The 18,502-nt window shown below is 40.8% G+C and overlaps 1 protein-coding gene across 2 annotated transcripts in view; it reads right to left on the bottom strand.

The window, feature by feature from the left end:
* The window catches only part of VBP1 (VHL binding protein 1), a 75,684-nt gene that overhangs the window by 16,992 nt on the left and 40,190 nt on the right, over positions 1-18,502 (bottom strand). The window contains exons 13-14 of one of the 2 annotated variants that reach the window (XM_014779573.2): positions 16,951-17,007; positions 11,252-11,359 (exon numbers count right to left, since the gene is read on the bottom strand). In XM_014779573.2, coding sequence (XP_014635059.2) covers positions 11,252-11,359; positions 16,951-17,007 — 165 coding nt within the window. Of the gene's footprint in view, positions 1-3,366; positions 3,500-11,251; positions 11,360-16,950; positions 17,008-18,502 lie in introns of those variants that run through there. The other variant, XM_004443563.3, reaches the window with a different exon arrangement.

Here is an 18,502-nt window from a genome sequence, read left to right as displayed (position 1 = left end):
CTTGTTTTTCATTTTCTCCACAGGCTTGTTTTTAACTAAAAAAGTAGTTATAAAAAGTTAGAGGCCATTTTAGACAGTGCACATACATTATGTAGCTAATTTATTCTTCCTTCATCTTCCTCTTTTTATTTTCATTTATATATAGGGAAAGAAAGATGACCTTGCCTGCTTTATGCATCCTCCATGCAGCCCTAGTAATAAATATGAAAATTACCAAGAATCAAACACATTTCCCAGTCCTGTGCTCTAGCCACAAAATGATTCAATAGGTTGTGTGCCAAAATTATGGATTTTATCACTTAAATTTTTAATTCAACAAGTTCTGCCATAGAAATCATGCTAAATATGGTCATTAGGTTCCCAAGGCAAGCCCCAAATGCCTCCTTACATATCAAGTGGTTGAAGTAAAGGAAACTTAAAAGGCAAACAGAACAATCTTTTGTAACAGGAATAATTAAGCACAAGAAAAGCAGTAAAACCGAATAGCATTTTTAAAATGTACACTATATGTTGGTCCTTGAAGAAAAGCTAGTTAATTAGATGAGGATCAAGAACTAGATGAAAATACATGGAAACTTTAAGGAGATTCTATAAGAGCCTTCTAGTACCGTAAAGAACTTTAGTCCTTCATTGTAAGTAAGTTAAATTCAATTATCTTATGGTTTATGGGATCTCTTAGGTCATTATTCTTCTCCACACTTACTAGCTATGAGGGAATATTTTAGCTTAAGCAAAGCAAGGAGAAAAAGGAAGAGAAACACAGCAAGGGAGTGAACTATGAAGCCATCAAGCTAGAGACACAGTAAAAGAAACTGAAAAGGTGAGGCTGAGGCAAGGGCTGAGCTCTGCATGTAAAATGGATATACCATCTTCCTAGAAGGGCCACTGCAGGAAAGAGAAATAAGTCAAAGTTTCTAGTACATGGTACCTGTTATTAGGAGCTTAGAGTCTAACATGGAGAATTAATTATAGCAGCATAGGACTGTGGTTAAGAGACAGGGGCTGCTTGGTTTGAATTCTGGCTTCACCACATACTAGAGGTGTTGACCTTGGGTAAGTGATTTAATCTCTCTTTTCCTCAATTTCCTCATCTGTAAAATCAAAAAAAAGTACCTTTCCTCACAGGGGATTAAATGAGTTAGCATGTGTAAAATGCTTAGAAGAGTGCATGACAGCTAGGAAATGCTCAACAAACATTAGCTATCTCTGTAACACAATGTGCTAAGGGAACAGATGAAAGTACCAAGAATTCCGTCTTGCAGCAGTGGTCAGGAAAAACTACAGGGAAGTCATATCTGAACTAGATATGAAGTTCTAAACATGAAGAGGTCAGTAAATGGACAAGGGGGAAAAAAAGCAAATTACTGCACCACTGGGAATGGGGAAAGGGGAAAGGGTGAGGTCTGACTTCTAACCAGTATGGTATACCACCTCCTATCATCACAGAAACTAATATATATTAAGCATCTACTTGCAATACTGAAAGCACATTCTCCATTTCTCACGGCAACTCTGTAAGTATTGTTATTCCTATTTCAGTTAAAGAAACGGAGGCTCAAAGTGGTAAAATAATATGCTCAAGATTAAGCAGCAATTGGGAAGTAGAGGCAGAATTCAAACCCTGGTCTATTTAGATGCCAATGTTCTTTCTACAATACCATACTATTCCCATTAGTTTGGGAACATAAAAATAATTATGTAAAATTTGGATTGCTTATTATATCATATTGGTAGAAATTTTAAGGTCTAGAAAAAATAACCCATTAACATTTTAAGATAAGACTTTATAAAGCCCTCATAAAGTTTATCCTCCTGAATTAGATTTTTGAAGCCATCTCCAGCTAAGCACCATGAATGTACTATTTAAGGCACTATGGAAATTCAATTTGACATCCAGTTACAAGCTTATACTATGTGTCAGCACTGTGCGAGGACCAGGAGAAATGACACTGAGCAAGGTAACTACCTCACTTTCCTCCCAGTAGCAGAGCACGATGTGTAAGTACAGGCTCCAGAGCCCCATAGGTTGCCCAAGTTCAAATCCTGGATAACTCACTTACACCCTGTGTGACTCCGGGCAAGTTACTCAAGGGTTCTGTGCCTCAGTTTCATCATCTACAAAACGGGAATGACAACAGTATCTACCTCCTGGAGTTTTGTAAAAGCATTAGGAAAGTGCCTGGCACTCAACAAATTTTCTCTCTCGTTACACTTAGTTGGGAGATGAACGTAAAGAAATAAATGGCACAGCTCAGGGAGAAAACGCAAAATAACTACAAAACTGAATCGGCAAATGCAAATATACAATATAGAGTGTATATAAAAGTGGTATAAATAAAAGAATCAATAAAACAAATGGGTCTTTTGAAGGATGTAAGACACGATTAACAAAAAGGTAGAGATAACACAACAAAAGTACAAACCAAAAGGTCGAGAAAATTCCATTAAGATTTTATAGTAACTCAGCCAGAACTGAGTGGGGAAAGACAGATGATACCGGCTTGGAAGGCCAGTCAGGTTTTCTGTCATTATTCAAACAGTTTTCAAATACTATTTCTAGATTAGCCTGATGGAAAGACAGGGTTGAAAGCATCTACTTGCTTCTCTTTGGACTTGGGTTGGTCTCCCTGTTCTGTGAAGCCTCCAAATTGCATTCCCTGCCTCTTGTCTCAACTCGACACGATTCATTCTCTACTAAGTTGTTAGAATGATGTACCTAAAACCAAATATGATTATATCACGGCTTTATTTAGACACCTTCTAACGACATCCCGTTGCCTACTGGATAAACCCTCAATTCCTCAGCAGAACACACAAGGACTTCACATTTTCACCCTATCCCACTTTTCCATCAGTCTCTTATTCCATTCCTCTAAGGCAACAGACCACCGCATTCCTTCAACACACTAGGCGTCATTTCCTGTTTTCACACCTTACCAGCAGTTATTCTGCCTACTCATGGTATCCTAAGTCACCGTTTATCTGTCAGTCTCTCCAGCACTTAAGCTGAGTCTCGAGCTTCTCACCGCTTCCCTTTTTCCAGGCAGCAGGGGACGAAGCCCTGCGTCCGGGAGCGGGAGAGCGGGGGCGGTCTGAGGGACCGCCCCCGCCCCCGGCCCGGCTCCCGCGTCCTCTCGCCCCGCGCCCCCTTCCCTTCTCGGGCCTTCTCGGACCACGGTTCACCCCCGGGCAGAACCCAGCACAGCTCAGTCCGTCCAGGCGTGGAGGGAGAGCGGACGGAGCACTCTCTTCCCAGGTCCTTTAGCTCAACTCCTTTCCCCAACAGTCGAGGCCAGGGTGGGGACCGGCAAGGAAGGGGTAGCCCACGGCCTAGTATCAAGATGCCCAGGACCAGCGTGCTCTTACCACAAACACGGCCTCCGGAATCCCTAGGTGGAGCCGCCGCCCGTTCCCTGCGGGCACTTCACCTAAGCCACAACTGTCCTTAGCGGCCGCCATCTTGGGGAAACAAGCGTGCGACTAACTGCTCCGCCAGCCGCCAGCCGCCGGGGGTCCGTGATTGGCTCGCTCACACCAGCAAGCCCTCCCCTCCCTTGTGAGTCTGCGCGTTCATTGGTGCGCAGGAAGTAGCCGCCCCTTCTCCCTCGGACTCAGCCTGTGGGTGCTGACTGGCTGCGCGCAGGTGAGTGACAGGCGTGGAAGAGCCGCGGAGGAGAAGCTGGTTCCGGGGGAAGGACCAATACAGACTCCTGCGAAAAACGGTCTCGGGGATGTTGTGGGTAGGCAGGGGTGGAGACCCTGGGAATTGGGGACCAAGTCGGACCCCACTCCCACCCCAAAACAGGCAGCACCCTCCAGAATGGCCTTCGAAGTGACTCGATCACCTCTCGAATACAAGCGAACCTGGGACCTAGACGGCACCATGGGGCTTTGGCTTCAGTGCCTTTCTGGTCCCAACATCCCAACGAGCTTCCTGGCCCTTGAAGGGGGCTTGTTTTGTGCCTGTTTCTGGAGTCACTGGCCTGATTCTAATAAATACCCCGCCCATTGCACCAGCCTTTCTTGAAAGCAACCTTTGATCAGAATCTCGCCACTCCAGCTCAAACATTTTCAAAACTTAAGTCTACATAAAATCCTAAGGACTCTTCTGAGGCTTCTAGTCCTAAGGACTTCCACAGCATTGCCCATCACTACAACTCTTTGAGAGCAAGTGCATTATACATACCCAAGTAATTATTCTTTGGTGTCTTTTCTGACATCTAACCACCATGTTTATTCTTGCCTTTGCTTGCTCTGCAGTGATTCCTAGTGAAGCTGTGCTTCATCCGCACCCACAAAGCCTACCATGAGCCAGGCCCTTTATGAATAAAGGATAAATGTCAGTTCCCTTACCTAGTGGGGACACACACAGTGATTAACATTTATTAGAAACCAACTATGTACCAGTCACTGAGTCATGTTATTTAATCCCCACAGCTCAGTGTGAGAGGGACTGCTATCACTCCTAGTTTACATACAAGTAAAGGGCCTTAAAAATGAACCATTTGTAAGATAATAGGATAAATGTTATAATAGTCACATCGGGTAGGAAGGGAGCACAGGTGAAGACACTACCTAAGTCATATTTTAAAATGAGAATAACAATGTGTACCAACAAGGCTGTTGTAAAGATTGCCACACAATAGGGCAACCAAAGAATTTATTTGGATTATCTTGTTTCACCCAACATCCTGATAAAGAAATAACAAGCAATAGGATATTGGAGTATATGAGGAAGCCATTTGGTATAAAACTAATTCAGCCTGAACTTGTTTTTTTCCAAAAGGGCCTGACACAGCCGTTGAGCATGCATTGTATATCTGCTTTAAGTATTTACTATGTCCCAAAGACAAGAACAATGCCCTTAAAGATAAGGATATAACTTCCTCCACATCAGCATTTCCTTAAGGACAAGCATCTTTCCCTAAACTAGGGATTGATTGCTGACCTGCTATGACCACCCACCTCCAGACCACTGACCTGCTGTGTTCATGGAATTGCAGTGCCAGCAAAGCAATCTCGTGACCATTGTAAAAGGGACATTCCAATCATATGTGATGCATTTGGAGTGATCCATTCCTTTGTGAAAGGACTCTCTGGGGCTATATGGTCCTCAGATCTGGCTCATAATAAACTCACCCCAATTTTGATTTATAGATTGGTTATGGATTATTTTTGTTGACAATCCCAACATCCTTCCTGTCTGGTCATTATGAGCACATATATAAAGTGACCTTGTCATGGTAGGGTGCCAGCAGAATGAGAAAGAGGTTGATGGGGTTCAGGGCAGGCTGCCCCAAGATGTGCCACTCTGGTATGTGGATTATTTCAAACTGAAGACAATCAAGGCTCAGAAGACTCTGAAAGAAACTTTGACCCCCCCCCCAACTGCCTTAAAGGATTTAAGATAGAAGGCCTATCCCCAGGACAGGCCATCCCTATAGATAACTCTGGGTATGGATAGACTGGGAGGGTCCTTGCTAAGCCCACTCTTATCAAAGTTCTGTTTACCAAAAATTTATGTTTGTAAGGGAAATCTCCATTTGTAAAGGTATCTCCCTCTCTGTACTGGGAAGAAAGGGGGATGACTTCATCTGTAGAAACTTATCAATGGGGAAGGCAAGGCCTTAAATCTGCATAATAACATTACTCTTGTTTACTGTGCTTTTCTGGTAATCTCCCATAACTGACTCCCCCAACATCCTCTTTTATCTTTAGCTGAAGAGGGTATTTAAGAGGAGAACCTCAGCCATTTTGTCGAGTTACCCAGTCTTTCCTGGGTTTCTCTCATGTATGCATATTATAAAGCTTTGTTTGATTTTCTCCTGTTATTCTGTCTCATGTCAATTTAATTCATACCTCAGCCAGAAAGGACCCAGAGTGGGTAGAGGATAGTCTTACTCCCCTTCAGGGTCAAAGAAAAGCCTCTCAAGGCCAAAGAAATGAAGCTACATGCAAAAAGATCCTGGACTAGAGAACCAAGAACCCAAAGTCACCCCAACACTGAGTCAAAGAAGGGGTCAGGCTTGGGAAGCCAGAACTCCATGCCTCAAGTTCCAGGAAGGCAGGCTGCAGCAGGAACTCTCTAGCTCCTAATAGTATAAGGCAATCTAGATTAGTACTAATTAGTACAGACAGTCATAGAAATAGAAATAATCTAGTTGGAGCCTCTCATGTTACAGATGATGAAACTGAGTCCTAGAAAGAGAAAAGAATGTGCCTAAAATCTCACAGAAAGTCTTGGGGTAGAGCAGAAAAAACCCAAATAATTCAGTTCCAAGTCCAATGTTCATTTTTGCATGAAGAAAGACAGACTTGTGGAATAAAGAATGTCCAGAAACAGACAAGTACACAGGGAAATTTAGTAAATGACAAGGGTGGCATCTGAAATCACTGAGGCAAAGATGTACTTTTTAATAAACAGTGTTGTAACAGCTGGGTAGCCATTTGCGATGTAGGGGAGGAAGACAATTCCTCTATCCTCTAGGTCTTTCTGGCTGGCCTAAGAAGTAAATTGACGTGAGACAGAATAACAGGAGAAAATCAGAGCTTTATAACATGTATACATGGGAGAAACTCAGGAAAGCTGAGTAACTCACCAGAATGGCCAAAGCCGCCCTTAAATACCATTTTCAGCTAAAGACAAAGGAGGATGTTGGGGGTAGTGGCTTGGGGCTTCAAAGGGGAGGAAGGCAATTCACATGGAGATGGAAAAGCAAATGTTTAGTAAAGAAGTGTTTGCTGGGCCAGCTAGAGACAATGTTATCTTATGGTATTAGCTCCTTCCTGGAACAGGCCTTCTATCTTAAATTCTTTTAGGCAGTTAGGGGGAAGGTCAAAGTTTCTTTCAGAATCTTCTTCTTAAAAATAATCAAGCCAATGAGACACCTTTTGAGGTGGCCAATTATGATCCCTCACAGGGAAAAAATAAAATTAGATTAATATCACAAACTATATACAAGAATAAATTCCAAATGGATTAGGAAAATAAATGTAAAAAAAGTAAATCATATAAGTACGAGAAGAAAATATGGGGTAATTCCCCCTTTAATTGTGGTGTAAGGAAAGACATTCTATGACTTATCCAGGGACAATAAAAGAAAAGGCTGATACATTTGCCTATTTATAAAAAACAACAACATAACTCTTACAAAAATGACACCAGAACAAATTCAAACTGTTAAGAAGCTGGGAAAAAATATTAGCGAAATTGTACCAAAGAAATAGACTAAACGTCATACTGAAAAATGGGCAAAAGACAATTAACAAATAAAAAGACATAAGAATTTCCTGTAAACATGTGAAAATGTGTTAAACCTCACAAAAACTAATAAATTTCAAAATAAAACTACTCTGTGGGGAAAGCAGTAGGAAGAAAGCAGGCCTATCTGAGAGCTGAGGGAGGGGGATGGGGATGGGGGCAGGGAAAGGACAGTGGACAGAGGGTAGAGCAGAGCAGGATGAGCGTGGAGCAAGCGCCAGGGAAAAGGATTAAAGAGCAGAGAAGAGAAGAAGAATGACATAATTAAAAGAGGGGGCAAGGCCAGAGCACAATGAGCAGGAATGGAAATGTGGGACACGGAGCAGTACAGGATAGAGGAAAGGGGGCAAGTTAGGAAAACTGGAGGTAGGGCACACTCTCCACTCTGAACACACTCAGGAACCTGCTCAGGGAGGGGAACGTGGCTGGAATAGGGAGGAAACTGGGCCTGGTCAGAGAACTCGGGAGAGGGAGGCAGATGGATTGGAGAGAGAGGCCGGGCTAGAGGACTGGGGGCAGAGGGAGGCTGGAGGATTGTGGAGAGGAGCAGGGATGGGATACTGAGAGAGGGGTCTGGCTGGAGGAGAAGGGAAAGCAGGCAGGGCTGCAGAACTGTTGATAGGGCAGGGAATAGAGGACTGGAGAGAGGAGAGGGGTTGAAGGGCTGGCGAGATGGATGATGTTGGAAGAGTGAAGAAATTGGGTAGGGCAGCAGGACTAGGAGGTGGAGGAGATGAGGACTGGAGACAGTGGTGAGGCTTGAGGACTTGGAATAGGGGTGGTGGTGGAGGACAGTTGGAGCTGTTCATGATTTGGAAGTGCTGATATTCTAAAGATGTCTTTATGTCTATCTTCTCCAAACTTAACTATAGATTCAATGTAGTCCCAAGCAGCGTTCTCACAGGCCTTTTTTTTTCCATAGAAATTGATCAGCTAATTGTAATATTTTTCATGGAATTCAAAGAGAACCTGAATACCTGAAACAATCTTGAAAAATATGAATAAACATGGAAGACAAAAACTACCTGATTTTGAGAACTACAGAAAACTATGGTAATCAAGACAGTGTGTTATTGGACTAGGGATAGAGGTTTGGATCAATGGAACAAAACGAAGTAAAAAATAGCCCCTTAAATATGTTGCCAATTGATTTTTGAGAAATGTACCAAGGCAACTCAAGGAGAAAGGAATTTCTTTTCACAGTGTTGCAGGAACAACTGGATAACTATATGGGAAAAGTAAATCTCTACCCTTACCTGTCACCAAACATAAAAATGTATTTAGATGGATCATAGATATAAACATAAAAGCTAAAACTAAAGAGCTTCTAGAAGAGAACCGAGGATATCTTCATGATGTTGGGATAATCAAATATTTCTGAAGACACAAAAAGCACTAATCATAAAAGAAAAACTTGATAAATTGGACTTCAAAATTAGAAAACACCTGCTCATCATATGATACCATTAAGAACGTGAAAAGGCAAGCCATAGACTGGGAGAAATTATAATATATCTATCATAGAATTAATATTCAGAATATATAAAGAGCTACAAATCAATAATCACAAAGAAAAACAGGGGCTGGCCTGGTGGCATAGTGATTAAGTCTGCGCACTCCACTTCGGTGGCCCAGGTTCATGGGTTCGGATCCTGGGGGCAGACCTGCACACTGCTAATCAAGCCATGCTGAGGTGGTGTCCCATATACAAAATAGAGGAAGATGGGCACAGATGTTAGTTAGGGCCAATCTTCCTCAAGCAAAAAGGGAAAGATTGGCAATAGATGTTAGCTCAGGGCCAATCTTCCTCACCAGAAAAAACCAAAGAAAAACATCAAAATGGACAAAATAGTTGGATGCTTCACAAAACAAAAGATATTGGAATGGCCAATAAGTATATAAAAGGTTGCTTAGTCATCAGGGAAATGTAAATTAAACCACAATGTTATATTACTACAAACCCTCTAGAATGGCCAAAATTTAAAACATTGACAGCAGTAATTGTTGGCCACAATTTGGAGCACCTGGAATTCTCATATATTTTCGGTGGGATAAAGTGGTACAGTCATTTTTGTAAAACTTTTGGCAGTTTTAATTTTAGACAAACACCTACTCTATGATCTAGCCATTCTACTCCTAGGTATTTACCCAAGAGATATAACCACATTTGTCCACAAAAAGTCTCATACAAGAATGTTTATGGGTACATCATAAATGTCTCTGGGTACATAGAGCTTGTATGGGTACATCAATTTAAAGTTTAGTTTTAAAATAATGAGTATGAAGAAATATATTTTCAGATAAACAAAAACTGAGTTTTGGGGCCGGCCCAGTGGTGTAGCGGTGAAGTTTGCGTGCTCTGCTTCAGTGGCTCGGGGTTTGCCAGTTTGGATCCTGGGAGCGGACCTACGCACGGCTCATCAAGCTGAGGCCGCGTCCCACATACAGCAACTAGAAGGATGTACAACTATGACATACAACTATCTTCTGGGGCGTTGGAGAGAAAAAGGAAAAAAGGAGGAAGACAGGGCCAATCTTCCTCAAAACAAAACAAACAAACTGAGTTTATCACCAGCATAACTACACTAAATGAACTTCTAAAAGATGTACTTCAGGAAGAGGGAAATGATTCCAACACAACAAGGGATGGTGAATAAAGAATTTGTAAACATGTAGCTAAACCTAAAATGAAAATGTTTCTGTAAATACTAATACTTTTAATTTGTGGGGCTAACAAAATGTGACAGGGCTAAAATATTGGGCCACCACAGTATGTATGTTGGAAAGGAATGCCCTTGTCGTTGAAAAGTGTTCTAAGGTCCTTGTGTTATTTGGGAGCAAAGATTAAGATATTACCTGTAGTTTTTGATGATTTTGCAGGGTAAAATTTCAAGGATAACCATTAAAACCAGACAAATAGAGTGCATCACCACCAAAACATTGAATTGAAGAATCTCAAAAGAGTATTGAATGCCCAAATGAATGTTTATTTTACTTGGAAGATGTGGATGATACAGTTCAGGCTGTAGAGAGATCATCATTTTTTTCACTTTTGAATCTGAATCTTTTTGCTGTGGTACTTCTACATGGATTGTGTCTGCGTGAAAGAAAGAGATATGTGAATCTTTCATCATTTCTACATATTTTTCTTTGTGGTTATAAAATAAATTACAAATATTTTTACACAAAACTCTGGTCAATCTTCTCATTATCTAATCCTCGAAGCTTTGTCAGGCCTCTTAAAACAAACATTCAGGAACCAGGGAGCCCCATACATTGGCTGAAGGAAGGAAGAAACCCTGTAAAAACTTCTAGAAAACAATACTGAGGCAATAAACACCTGGATCATGACACTCTCCCATATGCTTCAGCTGCACTCATCCATGTTATCACCACCTGCTTCTATGTTCATGCTCAAGCTGTTTTCTCTGCCTGTAATGCCAAACTTCTATCATGTATACATCTACTAGTTGAAATCCTCCTTATCATTTGATACTCATTGCCCTGAAACCTTCCATCCCTGAGTTGGTCATTCTTTCCTTTGACCTGCCATGGTACTTTGTGCTTTCCTATCTGTTTATATGTTTGTCTGGAATATCATTTCCCCACTCCATTGACTGGCTATTTTTAAATCTTAGCATTCAACTTAGGTATCACTTCTCTGGGGAGTTGTCCCTGAAATCTCCAGACTGAGTTATCTACCTCTCCAGCACTGATCACAATTGAGTTTGTTGAATGAATGAATAAAAGGATTGCTGAATAGGTATCAGAACCCAGTTGAGGTTTAACAACACAAGTTTGTAGAGGACTGGTCTGCATGGTTCTGTGTCTTTTTACAATGCTGAAAATGTTAGATTTAGTTTTTCTTCTATGAGAGACCAAGAGCGCACAAAAGATATATATACTGTAAAACTCTATTCTAACACTGGTCTTGCCTCCAGTGACTGCACATCTCTACCAAGGCCCTAAGCAACAACAGCTCAAACATACCTTATTTCTTGTGGATGGAGTGGAAGGATTGCTGGTCCTTAAGTCTGGCTGGGTGTAAATCATGGGTTGAGGTGCTATTAGGGAAGGACCTCCCATTGGAGTTGGAACCTATGAATTCAAATGGAAAAGAAAACAAAAAGTGAAAACCTAATTAGTATTTAATTGCTGTCCCAATACAATAGCACCAATAGGGCAAGTAGCCCCTCTAGAGTAAATACTACATTTAATGAATGTCAACTAAAAGGAATGCTAAATGCCAAATACAAAAAAAAAGAGAGAAAACCAGATCTGTGAAGGAGCTGCTAATGATAAAGTATGAAAGGGAAAGACCTAAAGAATACTTCTTGAAAAGAAGGGATGAATTAACTGCCATTAAGGCCCACAAAGGACTCTCTATGAGACAAAGAACTCCTATATCTCAAGGCCAATAGTCCTCATGGGAAAGAGAAGGCAAGTCTGTAGGCAGACATGGAACATATTAAATATATAATGGTATGTGTGTATCTTTGATGAAATATGTTAGTAAAAGTATGTGATTTGATATGACCATTTAAAGGCTAAATGTGAACGATGTGTGGGAATTTTCCTGGTGAAATGAATGAGGAAAGGGCAGGCACACCAGGTCAAGGGGGTGAGTGGAGCTAGACAGGCATTCAGGCCTGAGAATTGATGCCCCATCAATTCTTGCTTTGACATCTCTCTAGTTTGTATTATCTTTCCAGTGACCCAAGGAGCTCAGATTTTTTTCCCGCTTTATTGAGGTATAATTGGCAAATAAAATTGTATATATTTAAAATGTACAACACGATGACTTGGCATATGTATATACATTTTAAAATATATTCAAAAGATAAAGAGGGACATTTAATGAAGGACAAATATAATGAGGCGGCACAGACCCATTAAGATAAGACTCTGACCATCTCCCTCCCCTGTTTAAAACCCTTAAATGGATCCTCACTGACTGTAGATAGTGTGTAAACTCCTTGGCATGTCTTACCAAGCCTACTGTTCCTCTATCTTTATCTACTGCCCTTTTCCCTCACAAGTTGAGGCAATATGAGCTACACTTGAGGACAACTGGGTAAATTAGAAACTGTTCACGTGTCTCATATGTAAAAGTTAATGATTAATGTGTTGACCTGCCGAGAGGTTTCTGGTGATATGCTGCAGGACTATCTCCCTGGTCTTCTAGGTTATCTTTATCCAAATTATCAATGAAAATGTAGACGACATACTCACTGAACATGTGAGTAACATACATATTAGAAGGTTAATGAATATATTAAATAGAATCAGAAACATTAATGTTCTTGACAGGCTAGAGATAGAGTCCCAATTGAATAAGATGAAGTTTAACAGAGATAACTATTAGGTTTTGTGCTTGGACCCTAAAAAATACCCCCATGGGGAAGAAGTGAATGGAGGAGAAGTGAAAAAGACTAATAGAATTTTAGTTGATAGTAAGGTTAAGTTTTAAGGTTAGGGGCCAGCCTGCTGGCGTAGCGGTTAAGTTCGTGTGTTCTGCTTTGGCGGCCCGGGATTCCCCGGTTCGGATCCTGGATATGGACCTACTCACCACTCATCAAGCCATGTTGATGCACTGTCCCACATAGAAGAGCTACAACTCTACAACTATGATACACAACTATGTACTGGGGCTTTGGGGAGAAAAAAGAAAAAAGAGGAAGCTTGGCAACAGATGTTAGCACAGGGCCAATCTTCCTCAAAAAAAAATTAAAAACAAAAAAGTTTTAAAGTTAAGTTTTCCTGTCCTTCCTCCTGTCTTAACCCCATGCCAGCAATTTAGAAGCAGCTCCCAGCTATTTTCAGACTACAGGGCTGCCACCTCTGCAGGACTAAACAAAGGGCCTGAGGACGATACCAAGACTTTTTGCCTTACAAACCAGCGCTGCTGAGAAATCGTCAAAGGTACTCTTGCCCAAGGATGGAGACCTTGGTGCATTTCCATGATGCTATCAGATATTGCACCCTGGAATAGCTCCACGCGGTGACTAGATGGAGCACCTTGTCCTTTTGGGGAACCTAGTGTATATGCCTCCTTCAATCCACCTGGGTCTGTAGTTACTCGTGCCTGAAGAGTGGGACCCCCGTTCCATAGTCCCGCCAATGCTGGGGCCTACTTTGTGTCTGGTTCCTGTCAGCGTGCTAGGAAATGGACCCTATTCTGTTCACTTTTATTTGGAAAGAATCTGTGACATAATCTGGCTCTTTATGTGGCTTTTCCATTTTTACTCTGCAATCCACACATTTTGCCTCAAGCCCTGTTATACTAACAATAGATGCTCTTTGGTTACTGTTGCCTAACCCAGAATCTACCACACTCCTTTTGGGACTTGGACCCTGACTGCCCATCCTTTCCTGTGCAATATCTCAGCTCTACTCCTATTCCCTTATATTCCTATTAAGTCTACTTTCTCCAGGCTTGGGTTGACACTTACTTCTAGCATACAGGCACACCTAGCATCACATAATACTCTAATCCTCTTTTGGGGATTAACTGGCAAATATAGTTTATTATTATAGAGGTTGCACAGAGAAGTTCAAAAAGAAGACTGAAAAGAGGTGTGAGGTAGGAGGAAAACTAGGAGAGTATGGTGTTTCCAAATCTAAGAGGAAAGAGTGTTTCAAGAAACATTCTTCTTCCCTTACTGGCCACTCCTTTTCTACCTCCTTTGCAACTTCCTCCTCATCTCCCTGCCCCATTAATGACAGGTATTCCCAGGGCTCACTCCTTGGACCTGTGCTCCTGTCTACACTCACCCCTAGGTGATCTCATCTACTCTCTCATCACACTCTTCAGGGCCTTTGCACTGACCATGCCCTCTCCCTGGAATGATCTTCCACATGGCCTGTTCCCCCTCCTCTTTCAGTTTTCTGCTCAAGACTGAGTCACATTCTCAGTAAAGAGTTCACTGACCAGCCTATTTAAAATGGAAACCTACCTCAAAACACTTAATTATTCTTCCCTGCTTTAATTTTCTCCATAGCACTCGTCACCTTATTTACTTTTTTGTTTATGTTCCCCCCCCCTTTAGAATGTATGTCCCACAAGGGCATGGAGTTTTGTGGGGGGGTTTTATTATTGCTATATTCCCTGCTCCTAAAACAGTACCTGGAACATACTAGAGGCTTAATGAATATGTGCTTACTGAGTGATAGGAGAGAAGGGTTGAGTAAGATAAGGACAGAGAAGTAACTATTAGATTCTGTCACATGAAGGTCATTGGAGACTTTCATGTGAGCAATTTAAGTAGAATAGTGGGGACAGAAGCTACATTAATAGTATGCTGCTATTTATATGGGGTAGTCAAGAAAGGACTCATTTGGTCAGATCCCTGAAGTAAGTAAGGTGGTAAGCAAAACAGGTACCTAGGAAAAGAGTACTACAAGCACAGGGCACAGCAAGTGCAAAGGCCCTGAGCTGGGAGGGTGCCTGGTATGCTCAAAGAACAGCAAGGAAGCCCTGTGCCCAGAATGAACTAAGCAAGGAAAGAGTGCCAGGAGATGAAGGCAGAGAGGTAGCATGGAGAACCCTGGCTTTTACTCTGAGAGAATTGGGGGACAGTTGTAGCAGAGTGGCTTAATCTAACTTACACTGTAAGCCAATCACTCTGGCTGCAGTATGGAGAAGACTGTAGGGCACGAGGGCAGAATCAGGGAGACCAGGTAGGAGACTACTGCAGTGATCCAAGTGAGAGATGATGGTGACTTAGAAAAATTGAGGATGCATTCTGAAAATAAAGCCCATAGTATTTGCTCATGAATTGGATATGGAGCGAAAGAAAGAGAGGCGTCAAGGAGGACTCCAAGGTTTTTGGCCTGAGCAACCGGAAAGACAGAGTTGCCATCAGCCGTGATTGGGAAGGCTATGGGTAGAAGAGCTTTGGAGAGATCAAGAGTTCAGTTTTGGACATGTGAAGTTTGAGATGCCTATTATATATCTAAATGAAGATGTCAATTAGGCAGTTGGATATATAAATCTGGGTAACAGGGAAGAGCCGTAGGCTGGCGATACAAGTTTGGGAGTCAGTATATAAATGTACATTTAAAGCCATGACTTGGATGGAATCACCAAGGGAGTGAGTGTTGATAGAGAAGGTGCTCAAATATTGATTCTCTGGCACTCCAATATTTAGTGGTGGGAAAGAGAAGACTGAGAAGAAACAACCAGTTGAGACCATGGTGTCCTGGAAGTTAAGTGAAAAAAGCAATTCAAGGAGGAGAGAGTGGTCAATTGTATCAAATGCCACTGATAAGACACGATGTGGACTGAGGAGTGACCGCTGGACATGGTAATATGGAGGTCACTCATGACTGAGATAAGAACAACAGTGGCAGGCAGAATCTTTACTAGAAGAGGTTCAAGAGAGAATGAGAGGAAAAGAAGTAGTGACATAGCATATAGAGAACTCTTTTGAGGAATTTTTCAATAAAGGGATAAAATACACTACTAAATGGTAGTATATACATATGTGGAATACCATTGAGCCATTATAATTAATATGTAGCAATCTAGATAGATCTCAAAAACATAAGTACAGAATGATGCCAATTATAATTAATTTTTTAAAATAATGTAGAATAGTACTACATATTTTTCCATAGTAAAAGTATGGAAATGTTCTGGAAGGCCATACATAAAATTCATCATAGTCATTGTCTCCAGAGAAGTGGAGGGTGATTGGGACCAGCGGTGTGCCAGGGAGACTTTGGCTTTATTCGTAAAATTTCATTTAAATAAGATCTGAAAAAATTATGACAAAATGTTAACATTTAGTAATTCAGGATATCGAAGCACAGATGTTTGTTATCCTCTGTATTTTCCTGTATTTTTAACATTTTTCCTAATTGACACCAACAGTAAAAACATGAGTGAATTAGGGGTGAGGCTGTGTGGACTGAATGAGTTAAGTTTCCATTACCTGAATTACATCACATGAAATTTATGCAACGCACTGAAACTATAAAAAGGAGAACTTGTGATTGCAAACAATTTTTAACTAAGTAAAGAAAAACTTTAAATAATGAAAACATTGCCAAATAGGCAGAACAGAAAATAACAAACTGAGTTAGTAAATGTTGGATAAAAAGCCTGAAATCAGAAAAATTCCAGATATTCTACCTGTATTAACAATTTCTCCCATTAGAAGTCTTGAACAATAAGAACAAATTCAGCATTATTAAATTCCACTTATTTTTTTACCTGCTTAATGCTGGGTGGAAGTGATCCCAAACAGCAAAATGGGAAATAAAACAAAACAAAATGAAACAACAACAAAATCCTTGCAGAAACAGAGGAAAACCAGCAGCAAACAGTAGCTCATAACTCTTGGAATAAACCAAGAATGTAAACTAAACTAAATTATACTTGAATCTCTATTATGTGCATATTGATTATTCCTATTTTGGATTATCTATTAATTCTGGAACAGCTTTCTCTTAACTATTCCACCTCCACACATCCCTTCTCCTCCTCATTTCTAGTGCTCGTTTCTGTATTCCCTTTAGCTATCTCACGAAGCTTTTGCTGTATTATTTGTCAGAGGAAAAGGATATGGATGGATTTCCTTCCATTTTAAATTATCTATATATCATGTTTTTTTCTTTTAGTGCAAACGATGGGGAGTTTTAACTATATCTCCCACTCTTGATATCTTAAAAGGGTTTTTTCTTACCATTCTATACATAGGCACTTGCTGTGAAGTCACTGGATAGGCCACTGGAGGTGGTACCTTGAAGAAAAGTGTGGCACATTTTCTACTAGTATTTAATAGGAAATATCATAAGATACAGAAAACATTCTGCTATAGGTTTAATATTGAGAACAAATATAGTGAACCATTTACAGTCAGGACAATGATCTTTCCTTGAACATGACAGATTTAGGAGGTTTAAGGACTTCCAATTATTGGCATGTTGTTTTGGAAGCCATAGCAGAGTTCACAGCAGCTCAACTTCCCTGAGTCCTAGGAATTTGCATGGATAATATTCCACACCCAAGAGAAATATGAAGTTAGCTAAGAAAGAAAGAGTTATCACTCTTCTTTTTATACTGCATAAATAAAATAATAGCACTAATAGACAAAATGAAAGAAAGAAAAATTCAACCACAATCTCACTAGCTCCAACAAATAAAAGTTTCTTAATTTTTCAATGTTCACTTCCAGTCTCTGGTCCTGACATCTTTCCGATGTGTGAGATAATGTGAAAAATGAAGATAATTTGGCTTTCATCACAACAGATGAAAAGCAGAGTAATATGTTTAATGCTATCAGCATAATGTCAAATTATGCCTGGCTCTCAACCCTGAATTAGTCTCCTTGCCTATACCAGTCATAACTTTAATCCTTGTCTTGGTTTCTTTGTCTATTACTAGGTGATATAGCATAAGAGACAGTAGTCTTTGACCTTAGACATTTGACTCCAGAGTACTAGTGATTGGCCAGAAGGCCTTGAACAAAGAGGCAGAAGTAAATCTTTAATATCAATCTTCCTGATCTTTCCCAAAGTATTCTTAAACCTGGGCTCCTAATTCTGCTATAAAAAGTTTCTTCATTCTTGATATATATCATCTGAGCCAAAATTTGTCCCATGAATAATTTTTATTCTTGCTGCTTGTGCCCTATTACCAGGCACTTACCATTAAGCCTTGCTACTCAAAATCTGATCCATGTACCAGAGGCATCAACATCAGCTGGGAGCTTGCCAGAAATGCATAATCTCAATCCCCATCCCAGACCCACTGCATTTTAACAAGACCCCCAGGTGAGTGACAGGCACATCAAAGCTCAAGAATAAGAAAGTGTAGCAACAGTCTAGAAAATTCTGTCAAGGGAGAAGTATGCCCAGTATGTTCACAATTCCCCCAGAGCATCTTCATTGTTGTTAGGGGGAATGCTTATTCTCCTTGCCTTCCTATTTTCATATCCCTCTCTGAGGGCTGAGGGTATTTAATTTAATGGTCTATGTTTCACATACTAGTGGGTGGGAGTACTGTGCCACAAAATCACTATCATCATTATCATCATCATCACCATCACCATATTGCTAGCTAATATTTATCGAGCACTTACTGTGACCTAGGCAGTTTTCTAAGCAGTTTACATGTATTACCTCATTTAATCCTCATAACGACCCTATAAGGTAGGTGCTATCTTTAGCCCCATTTTGCAAGTGAGAAAACTGAGGCATGGAGAGGTTCTGTACTTTGTATAAGGTCACACAGAT

This window comes from Ceratotherium simum, chromosome X (assembly GCF_057802395.1).
Source record: "Ceratotherium simum simum isolate JZ-2026a chromosome X, ASM5780239v1, whole genome shotgun sequence".
Taxonomy (NCBI): domain Eukaryota; kingdom Metazoa; phylum Chordata; class Mammalia; order Perissodactyla; family Rhinocerotidae; genus Ceratotherium; species Ceratotherium simum.
This window is presented reverse-complemented; position numbering and strand designations above follow the sequence as displayed.